Raw genomic sequence first — 15,410 nt, 5'->3', positions numbered from 1 at the left:
AATCTGGTGATCTTTAGCAAGTCATTTATCCTCTGTGAGCCTCAGTTTCCTCATCTATAAAATAAGTTTATAATAAGTCTTACTCCAACTAGGTTGCTTTTTAAACACATTAAGCCAGGGGTTTTCAATCTTTTGGCTTCCCTGGAAAAAGAATTGTCTTGGGCCACACATAAAATACACTAACACTAATGATAGCTGATGAGCTGAAAAAAAATCTCATAATGTTTTGAGAAAGTTTACAAATACGTGTTGGGCTGCATTCAAAGCCGTCCCGGGCTGCATGCGGCCCGGGGGCCACAAGTTGGACAAGCTTGTATTAGGCTCTTGTCCTCCTCCAGACCCTTCTGCATTTGCACATGCTGTAACCTTGGAGAATCTTTCTTTTCTAACTAGTGTCTGTCTTTTTTCTTTTTTTGTAGGTATAAGTGCACAGTATCCAACTTATTTCACAAGGAGAAACAGTTGCATGGGTGTGAATCTGAGTCAAAGTCTCGAGCAAATATTTGTGGAAGGAATGAGTTTATTGAATTCTATGGAGCATTGAACCAGTTGCTTTATATCATTTAAGCTTTGTAATAATCAAGCAAGGGATATTTGTGCCCCCATTATATAGACGAGGAAAATAGAGATGAAAGAGGTCAAGTGATTGTGGTCACGTGTGGTCCTTATACACGTGGTCTTAAGTAGCAATGCTTCGGTTTAATTCCAGCTCTGTGGCTCCACAGGTCCTTTCCTTTCTGCTCTGCCACATCACTTCTCCATGGTCCCAGCTGGCTCCTCACCAGTGAGGCCCTTGTGCCACCTCCTTTACCTCTGATGAAATGGGCTTTTGCTGCTGCTAACCAGAGAAAGCCAGACCTTACCATGCTCTTCTTGTCAGCCTTCTGGATGGTATACCCTGTGATAGCAGCATTTCCATCATCCTTCGGTGGAGTCCACGTGAGAGCGACATTTTCTCCCCAGACATCCTCAATCTTCACAGATTGGGGTGGACCTGGACGGTCTACAGGATGAATTCATGGTGTCACTGCAAGGTCACTTTCTTTCCCAGTCTATATTTCATTTCAGGAGGATATTTTAAATGACCTTTTCCTCTGTTTTAGGAGGCATCACTCTTCTAGACCCTACCATGGGGGCTTCTGAGACCCTTTGCCTTCCAGTAGAATGGAGCCAGGCCAGATCAAAGGGCACAGAGCAGCCTCAACACTCCCTTCAACTTCACAAAACTCAAAAAGGATTAGCCAGTGGGAAAAGAGTGCTTAGTTTAAAGGGAATGACCCTTTAAACCAAGATAGGAGGCTATTCAGGAAGTTGCCCCGTTGGTTAGAGAACCTCAACTTTCAGCAAATTTACTGAAATACAATGATAACAATGATTGGAAACAAGGCTTTTTTCTAGCTCTGCTCTTAAATTTCCTTCTTTTTGTTTTTTTGGAGACAGAGTCTTGGTCTGTAACCCAGGCTGAGTTGCAGTGGTGCAATCTTGGCTCACAAGAACCTCCTCCTCTCAGGTTCAAGTGATTTTCATGCCTCAGCCTCCCAAGTAGCTAGGACAAGTGTGTGCCACAATGTCTGGCTAATTTTTGCATTTTTAGTACAGACAAGTTTTTACCATGTTGTCCAGGCTTGTTTCAAACTCCTGGCCTCAAGTGATCTGCCCGCCTTCCAAAGTGCTGGTATTACAGGTGTGAGCCACAATGCCCGGCCTTAAATTTATTTCTTGAAGTTGCAAAAATTACAGAATAATTTAAGTAATTAAGAACTAACATTATTTATTCTTTGGGCAGGTAAGTATCTAACTACTCTGGCAGGATCAAAGAATTCAGTGCTTAACTGTTCAGTTTTGCTTAGGTACATCTTCCTTATATTAATACTAAAAAAAAATTCTTCATTCTCCATGAAAACTTTTACCAGTAAATTTTAGGTGTAGTAAGAAACATGTTAAACTATAGCTAGAATCTATAATGTCTAGAATGTAAGAATTCAACATAAGAAATAACTTTACCATCAGGGAGATGAGAAACTAAGAGTAAGAGAGAGCCGGGTTGTAGAATAGTGCAGAAGGATTTCACTAAAAAGTACATTCATTAATTTTCTTGAACATATATGCCTTAAATCTCTCATGATTAGTCCTTTGAGTTGGTGAGAATTCATTTTGAAATGGTAACAAATCTTACTGCCTTTTTTTTTTTTTTTTTTTTTTTTTTTTTTTAAGACAGTCTCTCGCTCTGTCACCCAGGCTAGATAGAGTGCAGTGGCTTGATCTCAACTCACGCAACTTCCACCTCCTGGGTTCAAGTGATTCTCCTGCCTCAGTTTCCCGAGTAGCTGGGATTACAGGTGCACGCCACCACACCCAGCTAATTTTCGTATTTTTAGTAGAGACAGGGCTTCACAATGTTGGCCAGGCTGGTCTTGAACTCCCGACCCCAAGTGATCCACCTACGTCGGCCTCCCAAAGTGCTGGGATTACAGGTGTGAGCTACCACGCCCAGCCTAATTTATCTATTTTTAAAAAACAAATCTAAAAAAAGAGTTTTATGTAGAGCCAGCCTAACAAAACTCCTGCTCTTGCCTTAGGGACAAGAACAATTCATCCCTGTACTGCTTTGACAGAACGTTCTGGCTCCTTCGTCTAAACCTACCAACAATCTGGATGTCAATTGATGCGGTCTCCACAAATTTGTCCACTTTGACTTGCAGATCGTATTTCCCAGAGTGGCTCCTCTCTGCTTTTCTAATAAATATGATTGTATCAGTCTCAGAGTTGCGAATGTTTATTTGATTCTTATCAATTTCTACACCATCCTTCTTCCAAGTTAATTCTGGTCTTGGTTTTCCCTAAAAAGAAAGACAGCAAAAGTAGAGGGGGTAAATCACATTGTCTCAAGATGTTTCTTCAGCATTATGAGAAGGACAATGGCTTAACCCATTCTAGGCAGGGCTGGAAAACACCACCCTTCTAGTCTGGTGGTGAGCAATTACAGCAGCAAAGCTGTCATCTGCATTTTATGTGCAAGGCACTACCTTAGGTACATCACATTGATTATTTCCCTTAATCTTCACATCAAGCTTAGTATCATTATCCTCATTTTTTGGATAGATAAGTTAAATAATTTGCCCAAGGCCTTGCATTTAAGTAAGCACTGGAACCAGGTCTCCCAGCTGGGTCTGTTGGCTCCAAAAGCCTACACAACACAGGATAATGGTTAAGAGCATGGGCTCTGGGGCCCTGGAATCTATATCTGGCTCCTGACCACTTAATGTCTGTGTGACCTTGGGCAAGTTACTTACTAAGCTTTCTGTGCCTCAACGGGAATATTGGTAGTACCTATCTCAAAGAGTGGTTATAAAGATTGAATTCCTGAGAAAGTTTCTGTCCAATACATAAGTTTTTGTAATTAATATCATCTAATTTTTTTTTTTTGACGGAGTTTGGCTCTTGCTTCCCAAGTTGGAGAGCAGTGGCACAATCTTGGCTCACTGCAACCTCCACCTCCTGGGTTCAAGGGATTCTCCTGCCTCAGCCTCCCGAGTACCCGGGTTTACAGGTGCACACCACCGTGCTTGTCTAATTTTTGTAGTTGTTAGTAGAAACAGGGTTTCACCAAGTTGACCAGGCTGGTCTCGAACTCCTGACCTCATGTGATTCACCCACCTCCGCCTCCCAAAGTGCTGGGATTACAGGCGTGAGCCACCGTGCCCGGCCACTATCATCTGAATTCTCTCTCTGTTCCCTCTAGCTGTTGAAACTATTCTTTAAGAGCAGAATATAAGAAATCATAATCCCATTCATGAACCTGAGTTTCCATTTCTATTACAAAGGAATTTCCTAGAAGATCTGAGCATCCAGGCTCACCCTGGCAGACAGGAACCAAGCATGAATTCTGTCAGGTAAGGCACAGCTTTCCTGTGGGCTCTGAACATGGCTAGGTTATAATAAGAGATGTAGAGCTACACACCAAACCCCTGCTCTCAGAGCCTGAAGAGTGGTTGGGGGTGCTCAGACTCACACATGGGAAGCAGGAAACAACATTGTTGAAGAAAGGGAAAGACAGTTGAAGCTTATATTTCCTTAAATGTACAACTTGCTCTTAGCCACTAGGGGAAAATGTGGGTTCTCTAATAATACACAAAGTGAAAAAAACCACTGAATTAAGTCACGGGGCCACGGACTCTGTTCTTGGCCCTACCATTGACTTTCTGCGTGATGTTGGGCAAGTCACTTAACTTCCCTGTCAGTTTCTTCCCTTCTCAAGCAAGGTAAGGAAATCTGGCCTTTCTGCCTCACAGGGTGTTTCTGAGGATCAAATGAGAAAATGTTTGGGAACTCTAGAGATTACACAAATATACTAACATCACATTTTGGTCTCATCTCCCTTCCTGGGGGCTGAACAGTCTCTGGGATGCCAGATCTATGGGGAACTTGTTCTCATGATTTTTTTTCTCTCTCAGACTCAGGGACAGAAGTTGAACACACAGACCCCCAGATCTGGGAACTGGGATTAGCTGTGGTGGCAGGAACGGTGTGGAGACTTGAGGGCTGATTCAGCAGCCCCACTGCAGGGTTGGGGCTAGGTCCCCAGTGCCTGCCTTGTTGCCACTTCTGGTTTTATTTGATGCTGCAGGAGAAGGAAAGTGGGAAGAACCTTGCCAAGTCACCCGCTTGCTCCTCGGCTGTGTTCCGCTTCACTTCCTCCTTGGCTTTCATTCTGATTTCATGCGGGGGGTATGTAGTACACAATGCCTCTCCTTAGGTTTGTGCCCAGAGTGCAATGAGGATGGCCTGAATTGGCCATCCCTTTAGTTTGGTTTCATGGGAGCCTGGGTTTGAACAGACTTCTCTGTGTGTGTGTGTGCATGTGTGTGTGTGTGCGTGTGTGTGTGTGTGTATGAGTGTCAAATGTGTGTAGAGACCTACATTCTAAGGCCAGTCTGGCTGATACAATAGCCACAAGGTACAAGTGGCTATTTAAATTAAAATTAAAGAAAATTAAAAATTTATTTCTCCAGTCATACTAGTTCCTAGTTACACATTTCAAGTGCTCAATAGCCACATGTGGCTAGTGGCTACCATATTGGACAGCCCTGATATAGAACATTGGTATCATTGAAGAAAATTCTATTGAACAGCACTGTCTGGAGGTGCCATATGAATAGGGAGCTGGAGAGTAAGGGTTGGGAGGTACAGGGTGTGTGTGTGTATTTGTGTAAGACCAAAATTGACTATTGTAAGTGAAGACTAGTGAATTTTGTGAAGAACAGATTCTTTTGCTGAAATAATGATTTAATATTGTTCATATATTTCAGTTAGTGTCATCGTGATTTCAAAGTTCAGTTGTCCTCCTTATTGAAATTATTTTGGTTTGGGGTCATCGTGGGAACTAAGCACACACTGTTTTCCTGAATGTGACACTGAGAGCTTCACTTAAAATCATGGGTTTTTACAAATATATATGACCAAAAGAATCTTCAAGCATTTCTTCATTTGGTATCTCCTTGATGTTTCTTCCCTGCCCACCATAGTCCCTGAGTTTCAGGCAAGACTATATCTCATTTGTCTCATGCAGAAAGAAAATCTATGATGGTTTCTGTAGATTTCTCTATTTTGATAGCAGGAGATTGCTTAATCATTCTCCAACACTCTTTCTTTCTTTATTTACCTCCTCTCCCTCTGAGGAAATCCTGAATCATGATGAACTTAAATGCTAGAGCACGTCTTCCTACTTCCTAAACTAACCCAACTGTGGAAAGAGAAAAAGAGCGACCTTTGAACTCTTACCTGGAAAGGTATAACCAGATTGACAGCTTCTCCAACTCTGCGGATATAGGTTTGCTTCAGGTGTCTTGGGATGCGAATCTTTGGAGGTTCTGAGTGAGGGTAAAATAGCACAATTTTGCAATCAGTATGGTGTCTGAAAATAGCCTTACAAAAGCAAAATGGCATGATATTCACCAGAGTACCCTTGTGGTCATATCACTGCAATAAAATCTGAGATGTGCCACTAACAGACAATGTATGGTAACTGGTTCAAAATGTGTGTGTGGTTTTTGTTTGTTTGTTTTGTTTTGTATTGTTTTCTCTTCAAGCAGAGATGTTTTAACAGTTTGACTCAGCAAAATTTATCCCTGATATCCTTGGCTTTATTGCAACTTTGTATTTTCATTGTTGTAATAAGCCTAAAGCAACTTTATAGAAAAATACATTTTCTCTTAGGGCCTTATACATTCTATGCATACTTTTCATAGTTTCTTTCTCTCTTTTTTTTTTTTTTTTTTTTTTCAGACAGAGTCTCTGTCACCCAGGCTGGAGTGCAGTGGCATTGCTCACCGCAACCTCCACCTCCTGGGTTCAAGCGATTCTCATGTCTCAGTCTCCCGCGTAGCTGAGACTACAGGCACATGCCACCACGCCTGGCTAATTTTTGTATTTTTAGTAGAGATGGGATTTTGCCATGTTGGCCAGGCTGGTCTCAAACTTGTGACCTCTGGTGATCTACCCGCCTTAGTCTCCCAAAGTGCTGGGATTACAGGCATGAGCCACCGCATCTAGCTAGTTATTCATAGTTTCTAACAGTGAGTATATTTGCCAGGGAACATTCCACAAAACATCTATAGGCACTACATTAGCTGGGAAGACTGTCCATTCTTCCTTACCAGAAAAAAAAAAAAAAAAAAAAATGTTAGCACCCAGCACTTGCTATTTAGGTGACTCTGTTGGAGTTTAACAGTAACTTTCTCCTTGTGTGACTATGGTGAAGTACATAATAGGCAACCCTGGCCCACTGTGTATTAATATTCATTAATTAAACATCATGAAGATACTAGAGCATGTCGCTGCAAATCCATCAGGAGCAGGGAGTCGAAGGCTCATAGGCTCACAGGGATGAAGCGGTTCTTCTTACTTATTTCCTCAAGTAAAAGTGGAGTTTCTATGCAAAAAAGTCACCTATTCATCCTCCAACTCAGTTGTACGGTGCTTTTCCTGGGGTAAACCATTGTACTGCAGTGTGCAGTCTAAGTGTTCAGACATACTTTGCATTTCATTGTCACACAAGTCTAGAAAAAAAACATACTCAAGAGCCAAGATTTGATGAAAGCTATTATTCTTATTCTTGTTTTGTTTTGTTTTGTTCAAGACAAGGTCTTGCTTTGTCACCCAGGCTGAAGTACAGTGGCGTGATCTTGGCTCACTGCGGCCTCCGCCTCCTGATTTCAAGCGGTTCTCCCACCTCAGCATCCTGACTAGCTGGGACCACAGGCGTGTGCCACCACACCCAGCTAATTTTTGTATTTTTAGTAGAGATGTGGTTTTGCCATATTCCCCAGCCTGGTCTCAAACTCTTGGGCTTAAGTGATCCACCTGCCTCAGCCTCCCAAAATACTGAAATTACAGGCATGAGCCATCATGCTCAGCCAAAATTAATTATTTTTATGCTTCATTAAGAACACTCTAAGGGCCAGGCATGGTGGCTCACGCCTGTAATCCCAGCACTTTGGGAGGCTGAGGCAGGTGGATCACTTGAGGTCAGGAGTTCGAGACCAGCCTGACCAACATAGGGAAACCCTGTCTCTCCTAAAAAACACCAAAAAAATTAGCCAGGCATAGTGGTGCATGCCTATAATCCCAGTTACTTGGGAGGCTGAGGGAGGAGAATTGCTTGAACCCAGGAGGCAGAGGTTGCAGTGGCCAAGATTGTGCCATTGCACTCCAGCCTGGGCAACAAGAGCAAAACTCCATCTCAATAAAAAAAAAAAAAAAAAAAAGAAAGACTCTAAGGCAAAACTGGCCCTTTTGTTTCAACTGTTGAGTGCATGGTGGTGAGGAAGGCAAGGTTGGCTAGTATTACTCCATGGCAGTGACTTGATTTCATGCCAAGGTATCAATAGTTTTACTCATCTTCATTTTTATACTATCAGTGCAGATGTCAAAACACTGAAAGGTACAAATAATATATTCATAATATTATGAAAACGGTTCTGACCCTGCAGATTCATTAGAGGCACACAGTTGTTGCAGGGATTGTTTGCATGGTTGCATTAACATACTCTCTCTCCACTGTGAATAGGCAGCCCAGCCAGAGTTGGCTCCTGGAACCAGTAGAGGTTAACTAACTGGTCCTCAGAGTACCAAGATAAACCTGAAGGTGATCTCCCATATTGCCTGAAGAGAGCTGTTTTGTTAAGTTCTAACTACTAGGAAGCATTAACAAAATATCAAAGGAGTAACAACAAAATAGGAGGTTTCGAGAAAGAAAGTCAGTTTGAAGAAAAAAAAAGTGAACAATGTAAAATGGAATCTAAATTTTGAAAGCCTTGTCACCTACCTATGATTTCCTTCACGAGAATGGGCTGAGAATAGTACTTGGGCTCACTGGCACCAGCTGCATTAATAGCCTTCACACGCACAAAGATCTTTGAATCTGTCGGCAGATCTGTGATGGTGAACTTCGTCTTGTCGATCAGATCTTTGTTTGCAGGTAACCAGTTGTCAGCTGAAGTCCATAAAAGAAGAGGAAAAGAAGGAGGAATGCTGTTTAGTGAAAAAAAATCATCTTAACCATTACAGTCAACTCCAAATTAGTATTTTACTCATAATAATACATCATTTAGAGAGATTATGACTTTGGTCTGGACTCCGACTACAGGGGTGGACATTTTTCATATATTAAATAAAAAACAGCCTAAAATAGCTAACATAAATAATAGGAAAAATAAACTATAAGCTTCTGCTGTTTCTGAAAAACCTCTTATTCAGCACGAAGGCATCTTGAATAATAGTAACTGTCCATAAGAAGTTTGTAACAGTTTTATTCCAATTTGGTTTTATAATGATTCATGCAATCATGATTGCTAGCCATCTATACACATTAAAGTTCAGAAAAACAGGAAAAGGCTATCTTTATGAATGAGAGACACTGACCTTTATAGTCATATCATACATTTTTATCTTGGTTGATTTACTGTTGTAAGACACTAACTTGGGTATAGAGAACCTGATCATATTTACTCACATTGATGAAGAGAAAAAGCTTGTATCACAAAGACAAAACACAGTTCATGGGCTGATACCTCATAAGGAGTTGGTAAAATTCTAACCTTGCAACCAAAATTGAATTTTAAAAAGTTTTTGGCAGCTTGTGTACAAGAGAATTTTAACCCCGCATTCAGGCCTTACAAATGTTTCAGCATCTAAAAGTTAGTATGCATTTTGCCCACAGGAAGAAAGAGGACTTTGACCCCACATTATTAACTCACTGCTCCCTCTCCCCCAACTCTAAGGATCTGTGTGTGTCTCTCTCTCTCTGTGTGTGTGTGTGTGTGTGTGTGTGTGTGTGTGTGTGTGTGTGTATGGTGAGTATACTTCATGCTTGGTCATTCAATATTCCCAGAAACATTATAATATAGTAAGAAAATTTGAGAGCTTCATGGAATACTTTACCTGGCAGATCATACGCAGCCTCCCCATTTTCATCAGACTGTTTTGCTGACGTACCTTTGAGAATCCGTCATTAAAATTAATTAAAGACACCCACTTTCACACCAGAAGAATATCGTATCAGCAGTCAGCATTCTCTGTTAGTAAAGTATGCAAAGTGTGCAAAGAGATTTGTTCTCAGAGCAGTGACGGAAGAGACCAAACGGTGTTAGGGGGGTTCCTCAGGAGAGCACAGCCTGCTCTGTGCAGACTGTGGCTTCTGTCCTGAGGCACCTGCCACAGAGAAGAGGAGAGAAAAGAAAAGAGTAGAGGAGAAAGGAGGCTGGGATACCTCCAGCAGTGAGAAGAGATAGAGAAGAACAAAGCAAGACCCTGAAGAAAACAGAGGAGCAGGTCCTGGAATCTGCAGAGGAGCAGCGCACAGTGAGACAGTCTATCCTTGTTCCTGTCTCTGCCACCCCATCGGGGGAGGATTCTCTTGGGTCCCCAGGAAACACAGTGCTCCCACAGTGGGGCTCCCTCATTCAAGACTGGGAGTGCAGGCCCTTGGGATAAGGCCAGCCCTGTTTTACCAGGGCCCAAGTTCTGAATAGAATTGGAGGCTGCCCCAGCAGCTAAAGAGGGAACATTGTCATGTTCCCATGACAATGAACTCTGTCAAGAAAACAAATTGAGCCTGCCTGGGTCCCTGCATCCCACATGGGTGACTCACAGGGTGGTCTTGGGCATACCCCACTGGTTTGAGATGATGACTTTCTCGGTATCAGGAGAGGAGTGGGGGCATCAGGGGCTGGACTGGCTGTCCATTGGAAACTTTGCCTCTCTCTTGTTCTAACCCTACCAGGATTATCAAGGAGAAGGGCAGGCAGCTAGAATATCCTGGCAGCTAGGAAGGCATGTGGAGAATAAAAATTCCTTATGTCTTTGAAAAAGAGACCATCTTTAAACAAATGGTCTGCTTGGGAGCTTCCAGGTTGGTATTTTCAGAGTCAAGAGACAGTGGATGAGAAAGTGAAAATAAGAGACTCAGAAAACATGCACAGAAGAGTGAAGAACTAGTAAAAGAGACACTTTCAAGAGAAAACAGGACAAAACAAGACCAGAGGGGGAACAAAAGCAGTCCATCTCTTCACATTGGAACCACTTTAATTGGGGAAACACAGACAAAGAAGATGGCATCCCAGGGGATGGGCAAGGAATTTGTAAGTTATTTAACACGTGAGGAGAAGTTTTAAGAAAGGAAAGAACAAACTTGAGTGCAGAAAGAAAACAAAGAAGAGTAAAATATTGCAGGCATTAAAAAAATAATAACAAAACAAAAACGAGAGAAAGGCAGAGTCCAAAACAACACACGATCTTATAAAACGAAGAATTCTCTTACAGAATAGAACCTGACGTCTCTAAAAGCATTAAACACTATAGAAAATTAGTCTGGAGGACAATAGCCATTAAAAGAGAATGAAGAGTCGGCAGCCACATAAAGAAAATAAGAAAAGACTGCAAAGAGAAAGAGATACACGTTGTGAGAGAACTCCCATAGAAAGCTAATTCCAAAACATTACTCAGCAAAATATATACATGACTGTGTACATATACATATGTATTTACGGGTATACATATGTATCTACACAGACCACACGCAAAATTATGTAAAATACACTTCATTGTATTTTATCTAAGGTGGGTAACATCAAAATGACAGCCATCTATCATTTTGCTGTATCTTCTTACTTTTTAAACCTATCAGAAAGAAAAGAGTAAAGAATTTGCTCGATTCATACATACACAAAAGGTTTATGCTCAAAGGCCACATCTCACATAAGATTGGGATATTCTGCTGGCTGGACAATATAAAAAGCAGAATGGAGTGCTCATGACTTTTTAAAATGGGGCGGGGGGATGGAAGAGGAATAAACTGAAGTGCTCAAGAATTTACTTGTTGCATTAGTGACGCTACCCCTTCCCTTGCTGGGTTAACCCTGGGAAGTTTCTGACCACGTTTCCACTGCTTTTGGTTAGTGGCTTTTTAAATCCTGGAAAAACCAATCATAGGACTCTGTGTGTGGAGCAGGCGCAAGAGGGATTGAGGGGTATCAGGGTACTTCATTGTCCCTCTCCTCTTCTTCCCTCCAGAACAGAGGTGAGCATTTCCACAGGTGTCCCAATCCAGGCACCTGGGATTTCTTTTTCAGTAGTTTTCTCTTCATAGGAAGTTTCTTCTCCATAGTAAGTTTCCTCCAGGGGAGGTGCACTTGCGTTCACATTCCTGATTTCCTGAATGTGCTTCGTAACCTCCTTCCTTCATTTGGAGGATCTATGTTAAAGTTTGGTGTCCAAAGAGTTTTCTTGGAGGTGAAGTCTTGGGCTATTGTTTGTGGAATTTGAATAAGTTTCCTGGGTGATTCTTTACCTACCATCATCTAGAATGGAGACCAAGTCCAGAGCCATTTTCAAATGTCATCCCTTTCTAGTTATGGCAAATAAGAAACCAAGAAACACAACGGGATTTTGATAAGTTTCACATTCTTTTAGTTTTCAGGTAATTCTGGCCCATACTTTCTTCTGTCATTTTTTCTTTTGCTATTATTTCTATCAGTGATTTAAAAAATTTATGGCCTTGTTTCTCTTCCCCTCCTAAATTAAACTGATTACATTTTTATATCCCCAACTCCTGAGATAACTTGCTGCTACATATTGAACTTATTTCTTATATGCTCAAGGATTTAACGCTGCTTCCTTTAAAACTAAGAGTGGTTCTTAATTCATCTTATTTTTAGATGAAGGCAGGTGATGATCACTAGATAAATACGTAGTCTCCCTTTATTACCCAAAATAGGCCAATCTTTTGATAGTTAACTTCGGCTCAGTGTAGGTTTTAGAATTTCCAACTAGCTTCATCATAACTAGACTTTTATATTGCTGTGGTGCAATTCAATTCCGCCAGTTTAAGAAGTGGAAGTCCCCAAAGTTTTGTTACAATCTCTTCCTCCCATGTCTTAGTTCAATTATGGTGTCCAATCTGGCAGCCTAGTCAAGGTATTTTTGAGATACCAATTTATAAGCACCGAGTACTAAAAAAGGGCTTAGTTTGTATACATCTCAGAAGGATGACATTTGGCTTGATCTTATTTTTGTAGGAAGGTGATGCATTCTCAACAAAGAGAGACAAAAGAAAGGGAAGGGACATATCTCACCTATTGATGACAGTATTTGTTTTATCTACTGGTTGTACTTACATCCTTCAAAGCAATACTCTAGCACATAGCCATCTAAACCTGCTGCACCAATCTGGTCTGGGGGACGCCACTTCATCGTGACAGTCGTGTCAGTGACAGAGTCCACAGCCAGAAGAGTAGGAGGGCTTGTTACAGCTTAAAGATAAAAGAGACAGAAAAGAATAAAGTATTTACTACACAGCTATAGTGCAGGAACTGTGATAAAATCAATGGGGACACAAATACAAATAGACACAAAAGCCCTACATCTTAATGAAATTCAATTAAGACACCTTGAGCGTGGTTGTGTGCAAGGCAAAGATCTAATCAATGTGAGAACTTTGGAAATGCTGTCATGTGTTTTTTCCAAATTGAGAAGCTGGTGTGGGAAGCTGGGAGGCCCAAGGAAGTTGAAGAAGGCAAGGTTCGGGATCTAATGATCTAGAGTAATTTTCCCATTGCTCTCTAATTTCTAAGTGCAAACTCTTGTATTACATTTTCTTTCCATTGAAAAAAATACCTCATTGCCATAAAATAATGGAGATGTCTTTTTTTTTTTTTTTGCCTTCACTGAACTAACTTTTTTGATTTAATAGATAACATTTAAGGTGTGACCGTAAAGCAAAGAAACCAGTTTCCAAGTGTAGCCTGTTGAACTGACCTCAATTTGTTTCAGTGATAGTTGTTTGCAATAAGCTGGGTTATATTAATAGGCTAATACCTTCAGAAGGGCAAATGGAGGGTAGTCATATGTCCATGGACTCAGCAACATGCTTTCAGTGGGGAATGGCAACCAGAGCCACCCACAGTTGGCAATGGAATTATGGTAATGAATTTCAGGACCTATGTTATGAAGCTATTCAACTTAACCTAACCTACTTTTTAATTTCTTAGACACACAAAATTGTCCCTAACTGTTTCAAGCTCCTGCCACCTACCAGTCTAAGAAGTGTCCAGGCCTGTTCCAGCTAGGGATCAGAGAGAAAGCAGTCATACTCTGGGGCAATGATGCTCATGACAAAGACTCATCTCTCTTGACTTACCCAAAGGAACAAAAGGCCTGGAGGGCATACTGGGCTTGGAGATGCCGATGGCATTGACTGCAAAGATGCGGACCTCATAGGCCACACCTTCAATCATCTTCTTGGGCTCAAAAGTTGTTTCTTTGCAGAGATCAAAATTCAGCCTCATCCACCTGGAGCTTTGTTTCTTCTTCCTCTCAATAAAATATCCTGCAGGTACACAAAATGAAAACTCAGGTTTTTCCTTGGTCTCTGAAAATAAACTTTGTCAGATATTAGAAGTCCTTAAAATTTTGCATTTTGTCATCAATCTATGTGAAATAGTCATACGTGTATGTAAATATTTTTAACCTACCTTATTCCAAGAGAATATAAATATTAATATAAAATATAGATGAAAATAATGGGACTAAGAAATTAAAATTGTACTATAAAGAAAAGAAAAATGGATCACACATAAGTCAACCATAGCAACTTAGTCACTGTAGGTGACCTATATAATCAGAGACAATGTAGTTGACTCTGAGTCCCAGCAAGGAAGATAAGAAGGGGGAAGTGACCAGTTTCGTGAGTCTCATTGTTAGCAAAGAGAAAAACTTCTCATGGCATAGGGGAAGCAAATGCTTCTAAGCATTTACATCTTTTTTCTTTCTTTCTTTCTTTTTCTTTCTTTCTTTTCTCTTCTTTCTTTCTTTCTTTCTTTTTCTTTCTTTCTTTCCTTTCTTTCTCTCCTTCCTTCCTTCCTCCCTCCCTCCCTCCCTTCCTTCCTTCCTTCCTTTCTCTCTCTCTCTCTCTTTCTTTCTCTCCTTTCTTTCTTTCTTTCTTGCTTTCTTTTTTTTTTTTTTTTTTTTTTTGACAGAGTGTCACTCTGTTGCCCAGGCTGGAGGGCAGTGGTGTGATCTTGGCTCACTGCAACCTTCACGCCCCCGGGCTCAGCCTCCGGAGTAGCGAGTAGCTGGGACCACAGGCGTGCACCACCATGCCCAGCTAATTTTTGTATTTTTAATAGAGGTGGGGTTTTACCATGTTGGCCAGACTGGTCTTGAATTCCTGGCTTCAAGTGATCCACCCGCCTAGGCCTCCCAAAGTGCTGGGATTACAGGTATGAGCCACCACGCTCAGCCTAATTATTTAATTCTAAAAGACATTTCTTTATAGACAAAATCATGTAGAATCAGACATTCACTGGCTAGGATAGTGGAAGTTAGCCTTATAGTTGCCGCAAAATTAGTGTGTATAAATGTCAAACAGAAAAGAAAACCGGCAATCAGAGGATATTCATCAGAGTTATTTAAATCTCGAGTAATTACAGAGCATCTCAACATATATATTTCATTTTGAATGCATAAAGTCACAGTAAAATAGGTTTTCTTCTAAAAGCAATATTTTAAAATGTGCTGTGTACTAAGATGGGTAAAGAGGACACAACTGTACTGGCAGTTACACAGACTAACCAACAGGCAGTTACCTAGGATTGGAGACCCTCCATCGTAGGCAGGAGGCTCCCACTTCATGATACACCAGTCATCTCCCACCTCTGTCACAGTTGGTGCCACTGGAGGATCAGGGAGGTCTGTGGCAGACAAAAAATAGGATAAAGTAAAATAAGGAAGAGGGAGTAGAAAAAAAGTTAATAGGAAAATACGTTTCTTGGTGATAATCATAGAAACTGTTATTTCCGAGACTTTTCCATGTTTATTGAATTATGCTTATGATATGGTTTGGCCATGTCCCC

General features: G+C 41.1%; 1 protein-coding gene across 18 annotated transcripts in view; it reads right to left on the bottom strand.

The window, feature by feature from the left end:
- MYBPC1 (myosin binding protein C1) overlaps positions 1-15,410 on the bottom strand; it is a 98,893-nt gene that overhangs the window by 9,915 nt on the left and 73,568 nt on the right. For 9 of the 18 annotated variants that reach the window (XM_015152592.3, XM_028829806.2, XM_028829801.2 and 6 more), the window contains 8 exons: positions 15,144-15,248; positions 13,697-13,885; positions 12,675-12,809; positions 9,442-9,495; positions 8,327-8,494; positions 5,782-5,870; positions 2,645-2,840; positions 864-1,003 (listed from right to left, as the gene is read on the bottom strand). In XM_015152592.3, the coding sequence (XP_015008078.1) occupies positions 864-1,003; positions 2,645-2,840; positions 5,782-5,870; positions 8,327-8,494; positions 9,442-9,495; positions 12,675-12,809; positions 13,697-13,885; positions 15,144-15,248 (1,076 nt within the window). The remainder of the gene's footprint in view (positions 1-863; positions 1,004-2,644; positions 2,841-5,781; positions 5,871-8,326; positions 8,495-9,441; positions 9,496-12,674; positions 12,810-13,696; positions 13,886-15,143; positions 15,249-15,410) is intronic. The other 9 variants (XM_015152583.3, XM_077954811.1, XM_015152582.3 and 6 more) reach the window with 1 other exon arrangement.

This window comes from Macaca mulatta, chromosome 11, assembly GCF_049350105.2.
Source record: "Macaca mulatta isolate MMU2019108-1 chromosome 11, T2T-MMU8v2.0, whole genome shotgun sequence".
In the NCBI taxonomy this organism is placed as follows: Eukaryota; Metazoa; Chordata; class Mammalia; order Primates; family Cercopithecidae; genus Macaca; species Macaca mulatta.
This window is presented reverse-complemented; position numbering and strand designations above follow the sequence as displayed.